Source organism: Sarcophilus harrisii, chromosome 2, assembly GCF_902635505.1.
Source record: "Sarcophilus harrisii chromosome 2, mSarHar1.11, whole genome shotgun sequence".
Taxonomy (NCBI): Eukaryota; Metazoa; Chordata; class Mammalia; order Dasyuromorphia; family Dasyuridae; genus Sarcophilus; species Sarcophilus harrisii.
The window spans coordinates 286,283,724-286,301,862 of NC_045427.1; the positions used below are offsets into that span (position 1 = coordinate 286,283,724).

Sequence of the window (18,139 nt, forward strand, 5' to 3'; positions counted from 1 at the left end):
TCCTTTTTCCCATTGGAGGTAGAATAGGAGAGAGAGCCAGAATAAATGGCTTGTTAGTTGAAAAAAATTCTTTTTTGAAAAAAAAACCTCAAGAAACTGAGGCTGAGAAGTGATTTGTATGAGATCACAAGGCAGTAAAGTTAACGGGAAAATATTTGAACCCACATCTTCTAACATCAGAGCCATGCCTCTTTCCATTTTTTTTTTATCACCTTGCTTAGCACAGTGCCTGACACTTAATAAATTCTTCTTGAAATGAATTGTCCAAAGTTATTAAGTAGTAGAGCTAAGACTCAAAGCCAGACTCCAAGTCAAATATACTCTTTCTAATGCCATCTACACTATCTTTTAAAATCTATAACTCATGGAGAAATGGAAGTTTCTATAATCTGTTTACATTTCTATGGCCATTAATTACCACTTTAGTAAAGAATTAGTTTGTGTATTTTCTCATTTCTATTAAATAAAATCTTCTGGCTACTTTCTTCACTATATATAAAAACTTTCACCTCATAAATTATTTATTCATTAGCTCCTTAATTGCTGTAAATGTATTACCAAACACATGAGCACCACCACCAATGATATTTGTTAAATTTCCATTTATAATCCTCTATAAAGCACATTCATGGTCCCTGCACCCCAAGAAGCTTAAAATTCAAAAAGAAAGTGATTTGACTTTTACCCATAAACAAAATGGAGTCTAAAAATCACTGGTCAGGGAACAAAATGGAAAAGTAATTCTGATGCTAATTCATATCAATGGTATTTTACTTTTACTGAATTTTAGAACTATCTGTGCCCATTTTACTTCATGATACTTTTGAAGCAGTTTGCCAATTTTTCAAACCTAGTATTAATCAAGAATGCTATTCATTTTATATCTTTCTCTATAGTTCATCATCATCATTTCCAGTTAAAAACGTCTAAAGAACTTACTAAGTACAAAGAGAAATATACAAACTAGGCCCGTGTCTTTTTCACTTACAGGACGATTTTTTGATATACTTTCCTGGACTCAGTTTTTCCAAAATTACTCATTTTTACTCACTAACATTGTCTTTCTCCCAAGTGGAGTGGTAAATAGCCTACAAGCCATCCCAGTGTACCCAAGCTTTGTGATGCAGTATTATACCTTGAGATATGCAATATCTCAAGTGAACCAAAATGCTGCATATAATATAACCCCAGAATTTAGCCACCATCTTAGCCCAAATTATACCACATTGAACCCTATGTCAGGTCCTTGGTGGAGGCTGATTATTCATCCTAATGATTCAGAAACACAGCCCTACCACATAGTCTTGAGGTTGATTTGGTGAGTTAAATATAGTGATCCTATACTTAAGCAATAACTATCAAACAGCAAATTTATTTTATTTGCTCTTAAGATAATAAAATAGAAGCAGAAATTGATCCTGACATGGCATCCTGGATATCAAATGTTATACATTATAGATAAATGAGAGTTCCTGTGACTTACTTTCTGATGGTTATATACCATCAGAAATATTGTGATAGGTTTTGGTTGTTGAGACTTTTTTGACTACTGACCTTTCCAATGAATTTTAAAAATTCTTTAGCACAGAACTAGCTCTTTAAAATTGGGGTAATAGATAAACAGAACACAAATTTCCTCATCTGAAAAGTGTTAGGGGCCAATACTTATGACAATATAAACATCAGAGGTATTTTTGATGACTTTGAACTGGCTTAATTTTTTTTTTAATATAATGAATTGGGAATGAGTGTGAATATCAAATTAACTTCTCTTAACAAAAAAGAAAAAAAGCATTGCATTGATGAATAGTGAAGCTGTCTCTACTGTTGTGTTGAAAGCATTTATGAATGAGTGTAATTTCTCTCTTGATTTATAATTGGTCCCTATGAGAGAAGTCAATTACTTTATGTGTAATGAGCTTCAAAAGGCAGAAGTGTAAAGTATTTTTTATCCTTATACATGTAGGTTTGCTTTTATTCAGCAATGGAAAAATAAATAAAATGAATACTTTAATCTAAGTTGCAGAGCACTTGAAACAATGAACTGCAGTATGAAGATAGTTGTAATAAGCCTCCCACAGGAAGCCCCTTTAGCTTTCAGCATCCTTAAATAAGAAGACTAAATGTTATAGTGAGAACTAGCAAAAAATCTTTAGTTCTTTACTAAAATTTCAGAAAGATCATCTTATTGAGTCTTTCTTGAAAGAGCATTTGTACCCAGTTTTTTGGGAGCATTTTTCAGTGAAGGCAAATTTCTCTTGCTTTTCATACATATTTTAATGTGTATCAAGTGTTTCATTATAGCGCAATTGTGTTGTGGTCCTGTATTCTGCATCTCTAGCCAACCTCTCCTTCATTATACACTAGTTGCAAAGTAGCAATTGAAATACTTTTAGTATTCCACAGTCAGTCTCTTTGATACCATTAGTCAGCAACTTTATTTTTTAAAGTCACTTTACTTATTTTTCTTTTTTTTTTAAATAATTACAACTTTTTATTGATAGAACCCATGCCTGGGTAATTTTTTACAACATTATCTCTTGCACTCTCTTCTGTTCCGACTTTTCCCCTTCCTCCCTCCATCCCCTCCCCTAGATGGCAAGCAGTCCTCTACATGTTAAATATGTCACAGTATATCCTATATCCTAGATACAATATATGTGTGCAGAACCAAACAGTTCTCTTGTTGCATAGGAAGAATTGGATTCATAAGGTAAAAATAACGCGGGAAGAAAAACAAAAATGCAAACAGTTTACATTCATTTCCCAATGTTCCTTCTCTGGGTAGTTGCTTCTGTCCATCATTGATCAATTGGAACTGAGTTAGATCTTCTCTTTGTTGAAGAAATCCACTTCCATCAGAATACATCCTCATACAGTATCATTGTTGAAGTATATAATGATCTCCTGGTTCTACTCATTTCACTCAGTATCAGTTCATGTAAGTCTCTCCAAGTCTCTCTGTATTTATCCTGCTGGTCATTTCTTACAGAACAATAATATTCCATAACATTCATATACCACAATTTACCCAACCATTCTCCAATTGATGGACATCCATTCATTTTCCAGTTTCTAGCCACTACAAACAGGGCTGCCACAAGCATTTTGGCACATACAGGTCAGGTCCCTTTCCCTTCTTTAGTATCTCCTTGGGGTATAAGCCCAGTAGAAACATTGCTGGATCAAAGGGTATGCACAGTTTGATAACTTTTTGGGCATAATTCCAGATTCCTCTCCAGAATGGTTGGGTTTGTTCACAACTCCACCAACAATGCATCAGTGTCCCAGTTTTCCCTGCATCCCCTCCAACATTCATCATTATTTTTTCCAGTCATCTTAGCCAATCTGACAGGTGTGTTGTGGTATCTCAGAGTTATCTTAATTTGTATTTCTCTGATCAATGTTACTTATATTTTTCAACCCATATAGATCATGGTGGCTCCTGTGTATGTTCTCTCTCATTTCTCAGGGAGCCTAACACTTCACTCTTTTCCCTACTACTCCTTAACTCTTGGACACAGATAGGAGACTTCATTGTTTATATTAATGAACCCATAATACCATAACTTTACATTTTCTTAATCTTCTTAAACCTGTGGCCTACTCCATTCTGTCTTAGGTCCCTATCCTGTGAATCTTACCAAGTACCCACAGATGTCCCCTTGCTCAATCAAAAAGAGTAACTATAAGTAATCTTCCAGAGGAAGAACTGATAAATAGAAGCATGTGTAGAATAATTTCACATACACACATATGTGTGTACATATTATATATATATATATATATATATATATATATGCCTATTTATGTCTAGTGGTAGCCATCTCTAGGATGGGGATAGAGATAGGGAAGAACAAAAAGAAATTTACACAATAATTTTGTTGTATATTTGATAGGAATAGTAAGTTGTTCATAGCAGATGTGCAGTTTCATATTCAATCATGTTTTTTTATTGTACTATGTTATGAAATGTTTGTTTTATTTCATAATTTAAAATAATTAAAAAAAAGAATAACCATAATCGGTTATCATTCTGTCTACCCTTATGCCTCCCCCTACTAAATGTATTCTTCTTCTGTGTCATGGTGTCTAATCCATCTACCCTCCATACCATCTCTGGCCCATATTCCTTCCCTGACCACTTTCCTAGTGGTAACTGTTCCCAGTTTCCTTACTGTAGTTAACCACTTGCTATATTCTCATTGCAGAATTTTCTTATTCAGGGTTGAGTCAAGAGCAGATGTCTTTTGAGGTCCCGTCTCACTCTAAGATTCTATGATTAAATAGCTGCTTACTCTAGGTATATTATTTCTGTAACTAGTGAGTAATACTAAGCTACCATCCCCTCAGGATGAAGCTGATTGGGACGGCACAGGGTGGGGGAGGGAGCATCTCAGGACATAGAACTGCACTAGCAAACTCAAGGAGTAAGGACATTGAATTGGGACAGAGAGGAGCAGAAAAAAAAAAAAAGAAGGTGCTAAAAATAAAATTTGAGGACTTTACAGATTTGTACTGAAACTATGGTTTAAGGATTTGGGTTTCTTTGAATGTATTAAAAAATAATTTCTACAAATATGCCTGGGAAGGGAAAGGATTAAAATATGTTATTGAGATAAATGAAGACATATTTTTCATTGATTTCCACTGAAATGGACTAGATTAATTTCTAAAGTGCTTTCTCACACTAGTTCAGTTATCTATCTGTGGTTTTTTAACTAAGATTTTTATTGTTATTGTTCAGTCATTTTAGGGTGTTTAATTCTTTGTGACCCCCATTTAGGATTTTCTTAGCAAAGATAATAGAATAGCTTGCCATTTCCTTTTTCAGATCATTTTACAGATGAGTAAACTAAGGCACTTAGGGTTAAATGACTTTTCCAGGGTCACACAGCTAGTTAGTGTCTGAAGCTGAATTTGAATTTAGCTCTTCCTGATTTCAGGCCCTGAATTCTATCCATTGAGCCACATAGCTGCTTAACTAAATTGAGGAAACTCTAAATCTCTCTTTGGACTTTGAAAAAATTTACAAGATAGAATATGACAGTAGCAAATGGGAAATACAGTGAATTTGAAGAAGGGATCATTTTCATCTCTGAGAGTCAAAAAAGGTTTATGAACTACTGAATTGGACCTTCAAGGAAGAGAAATATTTGAACAGAAATAGAAGAGAATGAAACGTACTCCAAGTATGGAAGAGGAATCTTCACAAATATATGCAGTCAGAAGAGTGTAGGATGGTCCAGGAATTCTAGAGTCCATTTACATTTGAGCATACAAGTGAGAGATTGGGAATGTTATGAAAGAAGGCAGGGCATTTGGAGCCAGTTAGTGGCTCCAAGGGTTGGGATTGGGAAATAAGAGGGAAGGACCTTATGTGCCAACCAAACGATGTGTATTTCATGTTTTAAAGAAAACTACATGAGGTTTTGTTTTTTTGTTTTTGTTTTGTTTTGTTTTTTCAGGAAAGTGTTATAGTCACAACTGGACATAATATGGTAGCTTTAGTACCTACAATATTCTATATTTTTGCTGACTTCAAATTTTAAAATGGCTCTATTTATGTTTGTTTTACTCATTTGATTAATTGATTGATTTTGAGGATGGGTCTGAGTATCTGTTCCAAGCTGGAAATGCACTTGCATTGTGATGAGCATGGGAGACTTGATTGGCTCTGTTTGTGACCAAAGCCAGGTCACTCTTTCTTCCCTGTGTCACTCCCAAGGATTCACCATTTTGGTACCAGACTTAATAGACACCCAACAAGCTAATCTTACTACAACTCAGAATTCCCAAACTCAAATGATCATCAGCCTCAACTCCCCAGGAGCAAGGATTACAAGCATTTGCCTTGAAGACTGTCTTTATAGAGACATTTAGACATGTAGCCACTATAAGACAAATTCTCCAACATTGATCAAGTTTCCTCTTGTACTCTTAGGCAGACTGAGTAAACGTCTTAGTGTAATAAAACTTCACTTGGATCCTCCATTTTGATTACTGCTTCCTTGCATTCAGTTATCTTTAATCTTTTTTCTTTCCTCCAAAAAGTACTTATTATCTGCAGAAAAGAGTATGATGCCAGTAATATAGTGAAAATGGAGTTGCCTGTGAATTAAAATGTTATTGTTGATGCATTCTACTCTGTTGGCCTTGTACCTGTCACTAAGATTATTTGGGCTTCAGCTTCCTTATCCATAAAATGAAGGAGTTGGTGTAGATGACTGATAGGGATCCCTTCCAAGTCTAGATTTATGATATTATTAAACAAAAGAATTTTAGTTTTAAAAATATGTTTAAAATGTCTAGAATATTAATCAGGTTTTACACATGTGGGATTTTGAACAAGATCTCTTCAGGTACCTTTGCCCTAGACAGTCATAGTAAGAGTTAGTCTTTCTTCAAAGTGATTAATATAGCATAGGCATAACTTAGAAACCAGCTCTATGAAAAAGACCAAGAATATGTGACTTATTAAAGCTTTTTGATGATTTGAACACACATATTAAAAGCAATAGGTTCCTCCAAATAATAAATTTTCCTTTTACTACAACTGAATTATAAATTATACATTTATTTCAGATTACTCCACAGAATTCCAAATTCATCATTATATCTAGTTTTTCACAAACTCCTTTTATTTCCCAGTAGGATACTTCCTCTCTGAATTCATTTCCCATTTGAAAAGTAACTCTGACCCACTGGATGTTGGACACAATTTATCCTTCACACATTTATGTCCAATGCCATCAATTCTCAGCTACTTAGACACTGAAAGTCTTGCATTATGGTAAGATCAGAGAGGAAAAAAACTTTACCAGAATATTTAAATCTACTAGTTGTTGCATTGCATATATTACTAGACCCAGAATCAGGAAGTCCTGAATTCAAGTCTCCCCTGTGACCTGTTTGCCTCACTTCTCTCATCTGTAAAATTGGTGTAATAATACCAAATTTGTTCTGAGAATAAAATGAGATAATATTTGTAAAATATTTTGCAAATGTAAAAGCACTATATTATTCTATTAGCAATATAATTTCTCTAAAACTTTTTCTAATCTAAAAAAAATTTACTTCTTGTACAGATCCCTTTTTGGACATTTAATAAAAGAAATTAAAACAATTATGCAAATGAAGCAGCTTGTGTTTTTTTACTTCCACCAATCATTGTGTAACTTAATTTAACATACTAGAATACTAATATAATTCTAACAAGTCTTTATTGACTTCCTCTGCACTAGGCACTATGATAATGATAACTGGGAGAATACAAAAGCCTTAGATGAACTAATCCCTGTCTTGAAGAAGCTGACATTCCACTTGGAGAGGCAAGTTAGATACAGTGATAAAAATATTATATAAACATGTTTGAGAAGGATAGTACAGATTGTATAATTTATTTAGAGTAAAATTAATAGACTTTTATTTTTTTCTTTTAAATTTGTGTGGTCTTTTAAAATTATAAGCATTTATTCTCTTTTCATCTAATTGGGAAAACAAAACAAAACTCTTACAACAGATATGCATCATTATGAAAAACAAAAATTCTAATTGGCCATCTCCAAAAATGGAGGTCCCTCATTTTGCATCTTGAGTTTGACATGTCATAGGAAACATGCATCATCCCTAATCCACCGGAATTATAGCTAGTTATTATATTGCTCAGAGGGCCTACATCAGCCAGGACAATTTATCTTATAGTATTGTTGCTTTATAAATTCATGAAACCTTTATATTAAAGATACCTGAGACAAATCTTTTTTTCCCCATTTAACCTTTTCCCTCCTAATTTTAGCTGTATTGCTTTTGTTTTGTACAAAAAGGTTTTAATTCTATATAATCAAAATTAACCATTTTATCTTCCATGATCCTCTTTTTTTTGGGGGGGAGGGGGAAGAGGGGCCTGAGATCATTATGCGCTCTATTAACTTAGAAGGAAGAAAACAAGACTATTATATAGTTTAGGATTTAGGATTAAGTAGAAAGAACTAACATTCTAGGGAGACAAAGAGATGGAAATCAGTGTCACACACGCATGGATTAGAGAAGGCTAAAACTGAAGAAGAGTGAGAGATGATGTAAAGTTGAATTAGATGAGAGCCAAAAGATTGTGTCTATTGATGGAAGATTTTGCCTAACAGGCTAAGAAATTTGGAGTAAGTTTTAATATGCAAAGTATTGTTCTTGAGCATGGCTATCTAAGTGCCTTTAAAGCAGGAACTTTGTCATATTTACATCAATTAGTGTACTCAATAGATTACACATAATAAATACTTGAAAATGTTTGTGAATAAATGGAAGTGGCAGGAAAAAATGGCATTTTATTTTTAAGTTTTAAATTATAAATTCTTTGTCTCCTTCCCACTTCCTCCCCCAGCCACTGAGAAGGCAAGCAGCATATCAGTTATACATGTAAAATCATACAAAACATATTTCCTCATTAGACATATTGCTAGATAAGTAAGAAAATTAGTTTGAAGAATTCATCATAACATTTTTTCTTCATGAGTCCTTTGGAATTATTTTGGCTCATTGTATTGATCAGAGTAGACAAGTATTTCACAGTTGATCATCATTATAAACTTGCATGCATGATTTCCCAGTTCCTCTCATTTCATTTTTCATCAGTTCACATAAGTCTTGCCATATTTTTCTGAAACAACCTCCTCATCATTTTTTGTAGCACAATAGTACTCCATCACAATCATATGCCACAATTTGTTCAGCCATTCCCCAACTGATGACATCTCCTCAATTTTCAATTATTTACCACCAAAAAAAGGACTTTTATAAATACTTTGTACAAATACGTCCTTTTCCTTTTTCTTTGATCTCTTTGAGGTGTTGCTGGGTTAAAAATATGCACAGTTTGATACTGTTTAGACATAGTTCCAAATTGCTCCCCAGAATGGTTGGGCCTATACACTACTTCACCAACAATTCATTAGTATACCTATTTTGTCTCAACTTTTCCAGCATTTGTCATTTCTGAAAGGTATTCCTCAAGCATGGTTTTAATTTGCCTTTCTCTAATTAATAGTGATTTAGAACATTTTTTGTATGACTTGATACCTTTGATTTCTTCTTTTGAAAACTACCCTTGCTTTACAAAAAGAATTGGACTCTGAAAATAATAAAAAAAGAAAAAAAAAAGAAAATTACCTATTCATATCATTAGACTAGTTATCAATTGGGGAATACCTCTTATTTTTATAAATTTGATTTAGTTTTTTGTGTATTTGAGAAGTGAGACTTTTTCAGAGAAATTTGATATAAAATTTTTGATATTTACTTCATTGTCTATGGTACCTTTTAGCAAAATGTCGTTTCTTTTAATTTGATTTTTTGCTTTTACTTTGTTTTCGATAATGGTAACTACTTATGCTTTTTTTTAACTTCAGTTTAAGCATAATAGATTGCTCCACTCCTTCATTTCAGTTTTGTATATGTCCTGCTGTTCCTAGTGTGTCTGTTATATATCACAACAAAATTTTTGGATTCTGTTTTATAAAACATTTTTCTATCCACTTCCATTTTAATGGTGAATTTATCCCCATCATATTTGCAGTTTACTAACTGTATATTTCTCACCATCCCTTTGAATTTTGTTAATTTTTCTCTTTTCCTTTTTATTCTGTCCCTTCTCAAAAATCTAATTTGCTTCTAACCACTGCTTCCCTGAGTCCATACTCCTTTTCTCCTCTCCCTTTCCCCTCCTATTTCTTTACAGGGTACACACAATTCATGGTGTGTGTATATATTATTCTTTCTTTTAACCAATTTTGATGGAAGTTAAGTTTAAACAGTGCCCATCCCACCCCATTTTCTATTTTGTACTAAAGACCTTTGCCCTAAGTGTTCCCCATTTTATTTCTTTAGTTCTTCTTCTCCCAGTGTCTCTCTCCTTCTAACTCATTCATTTTTTTTGCAGATCATTTTTAACATAATCCACCCACACCCATACCCTACAACTCTAAGATTTTAGTTACTCTAATGATAACGTTCTTAGGACTTAAATATATCATCTTTTCATATAGGAATATAAGTAGTTTAACCTTATTAAATCTCTTATGATTTCTCTTTCATATTTACCTTTTAATGCTTCTCTTGAGTCTTATGTTTGAAGGTTATATTTTCTGTTCAACTCTTGTATTTTCATCAAGAATACTTGAAAGTCCTCTGTTTATTAAATATCTATTTCCCCCTAAAAATTATATTCAATTTTGCTAGATAAGTTATTCTTGGTTGTAATCCTAGCTTCTTTGTCTTTTGGAATATGATATTCCAAGCCCTCTATTCCTTTAATATGGAAATTGTTAAATCTTGTGTGATCCTGACTGTGGCTTTACCATATTTGAATTCTTTCTTTCTGACTTCTTGCAGTCTTTTCTCTTTGACTTTGGAGCTCTGGAATTTGGTTATAATAATCCTGGGAATTTTTGTGTTCAGGAGATAATTGGTAGATTCAGTTTTTATTTCACTGTCTGAATAGAGAGTCTAATAATTTTTAGATTATCTCTCTTTGATCTATTTTTCCAAGTTAGTTTTTTTTCTGATGAAATAGTTTGCATGTCTATTTTTTCATTTTTTATTTTGTTTTATTGTTTCTTGATATTTCGTAGAGTCATTACCTTTTACTTGCTCAATTCTGATTTTTAACAAATTATTTTCTTCAGTGAAATTTTGTGCCTCTTTTCCCATTTGGCCACTTATGCTTTTGTACCTCCTTTTTCATTTGACCTATTCTACTTTTCAAGGAATTCTTCAGCAAATTTTTGTGCTATTTTTACCCTTAGGCCAATTCTGTTTTTAGTTTTTTTTTTTTTTTTCAGTATTTCTTATTATTCCTCTTTTACCAAGCTGTTCATTTTCTTTTCTCATTTTTTTCCTCTATTACTCTTACTTTGTTCTTCCAAGGATTTTGTTGAGTTTGGGCCAATTAGCATTTTCTTCAAGGGTTTGTTTAGTTTTTTCCCAGATTATTGTTTTCTTCTGCGTTATGTCTTAATTTTCCCTGCCATCAAAGCAGATTTTTATAGTCATGTTCTCTTTTTGTTGTTTCATCATTTTTCCAGACTATTTCTTAACTTTGAATTATGAATTATGTTAAAGTTGAGCATTTCTCACCTGGGGAGGGGAGATACTCTTCCAGGCTTCAGATTCTTTCATGCTGCTAGTGTGAGTATCTGCAGATTCAGGGCTTCTCAGGTGGTGTGATTTGGAGAGAAGTATGGCTATTGTTCTCCTGGTCTGCATTTTGATCCTTTCCCAGGAAGGGCCCCTACTTCCCTGAAGCCACAAGCACTAAAAGTTCCATTGGCCCTGTTGAGGTCAGGAACCAAATATTGAGGTGTAGACCACATGTTGAGGTCTACATTTGAGGTACCTAAATGAAATTAGGGTTTAGTTAAGGTCTAGTGGCAGGTTTGGGGTACAAGGAGTCAGAGTTCCCCTGCAGCCCCCTTAGATTCGGCGCAAGGATACGGCGGTATAAGGTCTAGTAGCGGCGCGGAATTCCCAATAAAAGCATTTATTGGCCCGGAGAGCTAGATTGATAAAAAGAGGTTTATTATTGAGTTTAGAAGTAGGAGATAGGTAAAGGTAGAGATAAGGAGGGCACTGGACAGAGGGTCCAGTGGACAGAGGGTCCTCACATGGCTGCCATGTTTGGAATCTCTGCAAAGAGGGGTTCCCAGTGTGGCCCTTTTAAATCGGAGACTTAGCTCAAGGGGCTTTGGGGTGTAGCCCAAAAGTTGGCTCAGATCCGGGTGGGGCTGGGACAGGTCCGGATCTTCTATTGGAATTTAAAGGGATCAGGATTTGTGAGTCAAAGGGTAATTTACATTACCTGGGGGGGGGGGGGGGGGAATTGGGAATCAAAGATTGGAATCTTTCCCGCATCAGCCCTGGATGTATGAACAAGTTTTCTGTTTTCCTGCAGCCACTTTGCTAAAGTTCCTGTCTGTCTTGGAATGCAACTAGGCCCTGCTGCCTTACCACCCACCACAAATGTTCCTCTTCACCCTGGAACTTCAATACACAGCTGCACATGGGCAGTAGAGTTACCAGTCAGCACCAGCTGTAGCCACTGCCAGCAATGGGTGCCCTATAATCTCTTTCTGACCAGTTCCCTGACTCTCTTTTTATCTCTGGGCTGAGAGTGCTATAAGCCGCTGTAGGCGCTGTTGCTGCTGCAGCAGCATGGGTGCACTCCAGACTGGCCTCCACTCTGATGTCACAGACCTCTCCTGCCGAGGCCAGAAAAAGGGCTTCCCCTGATTTTTTTGTTGCATCTGATTTGACTTGTCATCATTTTAAAGTTGTTTGAACGGGAAGGGTGAAAGTGTTTAGCTGAATCACTGCCTCTAAAGTACCATCTTGGCTCTACTCATAACAATGGCATTTTAGAACAATTAATCCAGCTCCTATTGCAGTTCCTCATAATGACATGAAGGCAGCTCTGAGTTCACCTAAGTATTTGTCATTGCCTTGTGATCCTTGGCAGGTCTTATAAACTGGACATCATGGACCTGGCAATACAGGATCCCTCCTTTATTTGGGAATAAGTCTAGCAACATTCTAAAAAGCTTATTTTACCAGGTAGCCACAAAGGCTGAATGTTTCAACTACAGCCATTCATGAAGACAAGGATATAAAGGAATTGAATTCTCCATTATTGGGGGATGAAGCTATATCTTCCAAATCACAAATCCATTGACATATTTACTTCAAGTATATAAGGTGAACAGATTTGAAGCAGACAACATATAGTAATTCATTGGTTAAGCGATAAGATGATTAATTAGGATGATTGCTGTTGAAATGTAGAGAAAAGGCTAAATCTAAGAAGTGCTACAGCTAAACTTGTAAACTAGCTGCAAATAAGAAGCAAAAGTGGGCTTTTCAAAGTTAAATTCTTAAGGTTGGGAGCCAAAGAGATCAGGAAAATAATTATTCTTTATTATAAAAGTGATAAAGTTTGCATGGAGAGCCAATTTGGAGAAGGGGGCTGAATAGTTTTTGACAAGTTGAATTTGAGGTAGTAGAAGGACATTCAAGTTGAGAAATTCTAAAGGCAATTAGCAATACACTCCTTTCTAGAAATGTAGATTTGGAAAGTACTGTCACGGAAATTAATCATTGAAGCCACAAAGTGAATTATGTCTTCAATGGTGGCAAGATGTAGAAGAGCATAATGCAGAGGATGTTTTGATGAGGAGAGAGAAGGAAGAGGAACTAGCAAAGGAAACAATAGGTAGTTAGGGAAAAGTCAGGAGATGACAGTGTCATGGAAGCTAAGGAAAGAGAATGCTCGAATAATGAAGAGTTAGCAGCATTACTACAATTCCTCCACAGAAGTTGTGGAAAATGTGTACATGAAAAAAATCATTGGACTTGGCCAAGATAAGTTAATTAATGACCTTATAATAAATTCAGCAAAGTGGTAGTAGGAAAATTGCCATATAGACTCTAAAATTTTAAGTGAAATTTGATTATCACAAGTTCTTTCATTTACTTCCCCATAATAAAAAGCTTTTTTCAAGGCAGCCCTTAGCTTATGGTGAATTTATCTCTACAACGTCAAATTCCCTTCTATGTTATATGATAGAGCCCCAGGATATTTTAATACCATTTGATTGGAATGTACCTATTTCTACATCCTGCATAAAATATTTTATAAGCCATTTAGAAAATAACATTTTTGTATTTTTTGAGTCTACATTTTCAATGTTTAACTGATATCTTTCTGTGATTGTTTTCTAGGTTATTAATTAGTTGTAAAAATTATGCAACTGATATTTTCAGGAATGCTTGCTAAATGCCTCCTAGAGTTTACATTCAAAAGTTTTTCCTTCATAGCAAACACAATAATTTGAGAGACAGCACATCTGCCTTTTTTCCCCCATGTGAATATCTCTTATAAGACAGCTTAGATTGACAGCATCAACCATTGAACACAAAACTATCCATAATAGTCAGTTGTGCTTTCTGATATTATTAGAAAATTGTAGTTAGACTGGTTTCTAATTCTTGAAGGCTTCAGTTCCTCTTTGGAAGAACCAGTTAGGGAATATTTATTATAAAGATCAAATGAAATAGTATATGTAAAGTGCTTTGTAAACCTTAAAGTACTATGAAAATATTAGCTGTGATTATTTGTATGTCTCCTAAACCAAGAATCCCATGTAGTATAGTAACACATTTTAAAATGTGTAATATGTAAAAAAAATGAAAAGAAAAGTTGGTTCAGTTTTCTTTTTTGTTCAAGAGTATCACTGATTATTCTTTGGTTTCTCACTTCAATTTACTCATAAAAATTTATATCTTAAAGATGTAGGAGTGGAATTTCTAATTCCCCCAAACTAAAAAAAGGCCTGAAATTCCAGGTAAAATTTTTAATTCATAATTTAGTGCCTTTTTATAAGCCTAAATAATGTTTCCTATCATATACCATTGATAATTTTGTAACTTGTTAAAAAGTGACTTGGTTTCGTCATACATCTTTGGAATAGTCTTGATTTTAAGCTCTCTGTTAAGACGTTGACATGCAACATAACTAGTCTTTTCAACTATTTAATTTCCACATGTTCCAACAGCATTTTATTTTTCTAGGCAAAAGAAATATTGAAAATGGAACCAGTTGGAGCTATTTTTGTTGAGTCGCTGCCCTTATATATTTAAAGGAATTTTGCATTGTTGGTAGTGTTTTGTTTAATTTTTTTACCCTATCAGGAAATTATGTTAAATTGGACATTAAAACACGATTTGGAACTAATTTAGAAGATTTGGAGCAAGGATCTGAATGCATCACACAAGAAATCATCATTATAAATGTGCAATATGCTTAAACCGAGTTGCTGGTCATATTTTTTTTAACTTCTTGTGAAGTGATATTCAATATGCTGAGATAAGAGCCCAGAACTCTTATCTCATAGTTTTGGCATAGTTTTGGTGTCAGAGTTTGGTTTGTTCACACATGATAACTTGCTAAAGTAAAATCATTATTTCTTCCTAGAACCAAGCTATAACAAACCTTCGATATCACCTAGTTCATTCCTCTAAGTTCATGGATGAAGAAGCTAAACCCCAGAGAGTTTTTAAATGTCCAAAATCATACTACCAGCTATCAGTAGAAATAAGAATACAAGATTCCCAGCTTCTGGTTGAGTCATTTCCAAGAACTCTAGACTTAACTTGTCACCAGTTGTCTGTGTGACCTTGGAGAAGCTCTATAACTTCTCTCAGCTTCAGTGTTTATACCTCCAAAATAAATATTGCTTCACAGAGTACTTGTGAAAATCAACTAAGAGAAAAATCATAACATTTTAGAACTGGAGTGGAACCTTGGTGTGGACCTCTAGTCCACCCCCCTCACAAGGTAAAATGAACTTGCTAGAAGCCACCCAGCTAATCTATTCCAGAACTCGGACAGACATAAAATCAAAGTCTCCTAACTCCAAAATCTTTTCTCCCCCCACAATGACATTCTGCCAATCTTGAGATTTATATCATCTGGCCTATGACAAATATAGTAGGCCATATTATTGTTTTTGCAATAATACACAGCTCAGATAATAATTTCAGTATCCTAAGAATCCTTCTGGGGTTCTGATCAATTAAACCCTGAATGATAAAAAGCTAGTTACCCTCATCAACTTAATTCAATTAAATCAGCACTTATTAAATACCAGCTGTGTGCCAATTGTATGCCAAATACTTATTGCTATGAGTGGGAATATGCAGACAAAAAAAAAACAGACTTTGTATTCAAAGACATATTTACTAAAGAGGAATAGCTTTACTATAGAGTAATGAGGGGAGGGGAGATGTGGGAAAAGAGATAATGAAAAAGAAAGATCTCGAGGAGAAGGTAACATTTGATTGAGTCTTGAAGAGTCTTAGGAATTCCTAGAAATGCAAGTAAGGAAGATACACATTCCAGGGATGGAGACAGCCCGTGCAAAGGCAGGGAATTAGGATACAAAATATCCCTTACAGGGAACATCAAATAGGCCAATTCGTCTGAGCCTTAGTGTGTAGGAAGGAATGTCATGTGAAAGCAGTCTAGAAATATAGGTAGGAGGAAGCAGATTGTGAAGTTTCTTAAATGTCAAAAAATTCTTCTCCCTTCTAGTCCATCTTCTACAGGAAACTTTTATTGATTAAGGAGACTTGAGAATCATACCCAGATCCAAACTATTAAGCACCAAACTCCCATAAAACAATATTATGAGATTTTGTTTGCATTTTTGATATGGATTACAGGTCCCTTCTGGTGAGGAACCAACCATATTTCATTCTGTGTTCTGTACAATCAATCAAAATGTTAACTAAATTAAAGATAGCATCTCTACCATTATGAAAGATATCACCACTCTACTCCACTCCCAGCCACTTTACCAATCACAGATTTTCTTCTATTCCTATTGTCCCAGGCAGCCCTTTCTTTATATGAATCCATCCTTAAGACTGAACATCTTTAGCTTCTGCCTTGAACATTCCTACCTTTCATATTTCTGGGCAGATCACATGCTTTTCCTGTAGACATTCTAAACAGTTTCCTATATTCAACTTAAGGGACCACATAAGTAAGTGATGTTTCAGAGGGAAGCATGTCTATTTGTGTGGCTAACTAGGAGAATACACAGGAAGACTTTCTAGGGTTGATCCATCTTTGACTTGTGGTTGTTATTGTTATTGTTTGTTTTCAATTTTTATTTTCAACATTTTTGTTACACATATACATTCATTTTTTAACATATTTCTTTATGAATCACATTGGGAAAGAAAAATCAGAACAAATGGGAAAAACTATGAGAGAATGAACATAGAATGCATTGATTTTCATTCAGTCTCCATGGTTCAAATAGATGTGGATGGCATTTTCTATCCAAAGTTTATAGGGATTGCCTTGAATCACTGAACCACTGAGAAGAACCAAGTCTATCGTAGTTGATCATCACACAATCTTGCTGTTACTGTATACAATGTATTCTTGGTTCTGCTCGTTTCATTCAGCATCAGTTCCTGTAAGTCTTTCCAGGCCTTTTTAAAATCACCTTGTTCATCATTTTTATAGAACAATAATATTCCATTGCTTTCATATACCTTAACTTATTCAACCATTCCTCAATTGATGAGCATCTGCTCATTTTCCAATTCTTTGCCACCACAAAAAGAGCTGCTTCAAATATTTTTGCACTTGTGAGTCCTTTTCCCTCTTTATAATCTCTTTGGGATACTAATCCAGTAATGGTACTGCTGGATCAAAGGGTATATACATAGTTTTATAGTCCTTTGAGCATAGTTCCAACTTGCTCTCCAGAATGGTTGGGTCATTTCACAACTCCACCAACAGTTCATTAGTGAACTGACCCATCTTTATGAAAACCATTTTACCAAATAAGTAGAGCTTTGACAAAGATGGACTTTTTTTCCTGTCAGATATTACTTTAAATGATAATATATCTGGGTTTCCAGGAGACAGTATAGAACAATATTAAGCCAAGAATAACCATTGTTTGTTGGTATAATCAGAGCAGAATTATTGGTGGCAACTAGGTTCAACTTGTAACATTTTCTGAAAAAGAATATTTATTGTCACCAGCTACCAAGGTCTCAGATAGGAGAAGATAACTTAGCAGCTAGAACTGAAGTTGTCATATCCTAATCATCAATAATGTTGAAGAGGGGAGGTAGAGAGAAGTGGAGTTCATAACAGAAGAAAACAGAATCAGCCAAACAAATAGAATGGTGGTTCCAGAGAAGTTACACCAAAAGCAAAGAAAAGCTGTTGATATTCCTTAAATCCATTAGTCTCCAGGTGGAAATTAAATATCTTTGATGTCAAATAAAATAATGCTGTAAGGGATTATATATTGTTTGTGGGTACCAGACATTATCTTAGAGATAAACCTGAAGAGAGACTCATATTTTGAAAATAAAAAGCTATTGCTTTAAGAAAAAAAAGTGAATTGGAGAGAATTTTAGATCATGTTTATATAACATTTATTATTTCCAATTTACAGACTTTTTATTTTAAACTGAGGCTTAAAAAGGTAAACAGTCATACTTCTTTTTTTTTTAAGTAATAGCTTTTTATTGTCAAAATATATGCAGGAGCTACTAGGTTGTG

General features: G+C 34.4%; 1 protein-coding gene across 3 annotated transcripts in view; it reads left to right on the forward strand.

Annotated features, from left to right (window-relative positions):
- EFCAB11 (EF-hand calcium binding domain 11) overlaps positions 1-18,139 on the forward strand; it is a 160,189-nt gene that overhangs the window by 90,466 nt on the left and 51,584 nt on the right. The window contains exon 6 of one of the 3 annotated variants that reach the window (XM_031952365.1): positions 7,245-7,376. The exons of the other annotated variants lie outside the window; for them this stretch is intronic. Coding sequence (XP_031808225.1) covers positions 7,245-7,365 — 121 coding nt within the window. The 3' untranslated portion in view covers positions 7,366-7,376. Of the gene's footprint in view, positions 1-7,244; positions 7,377-18,139 lie in introns of those variants that run through there. 3 annotated transcript variants of the gene reach the window in all.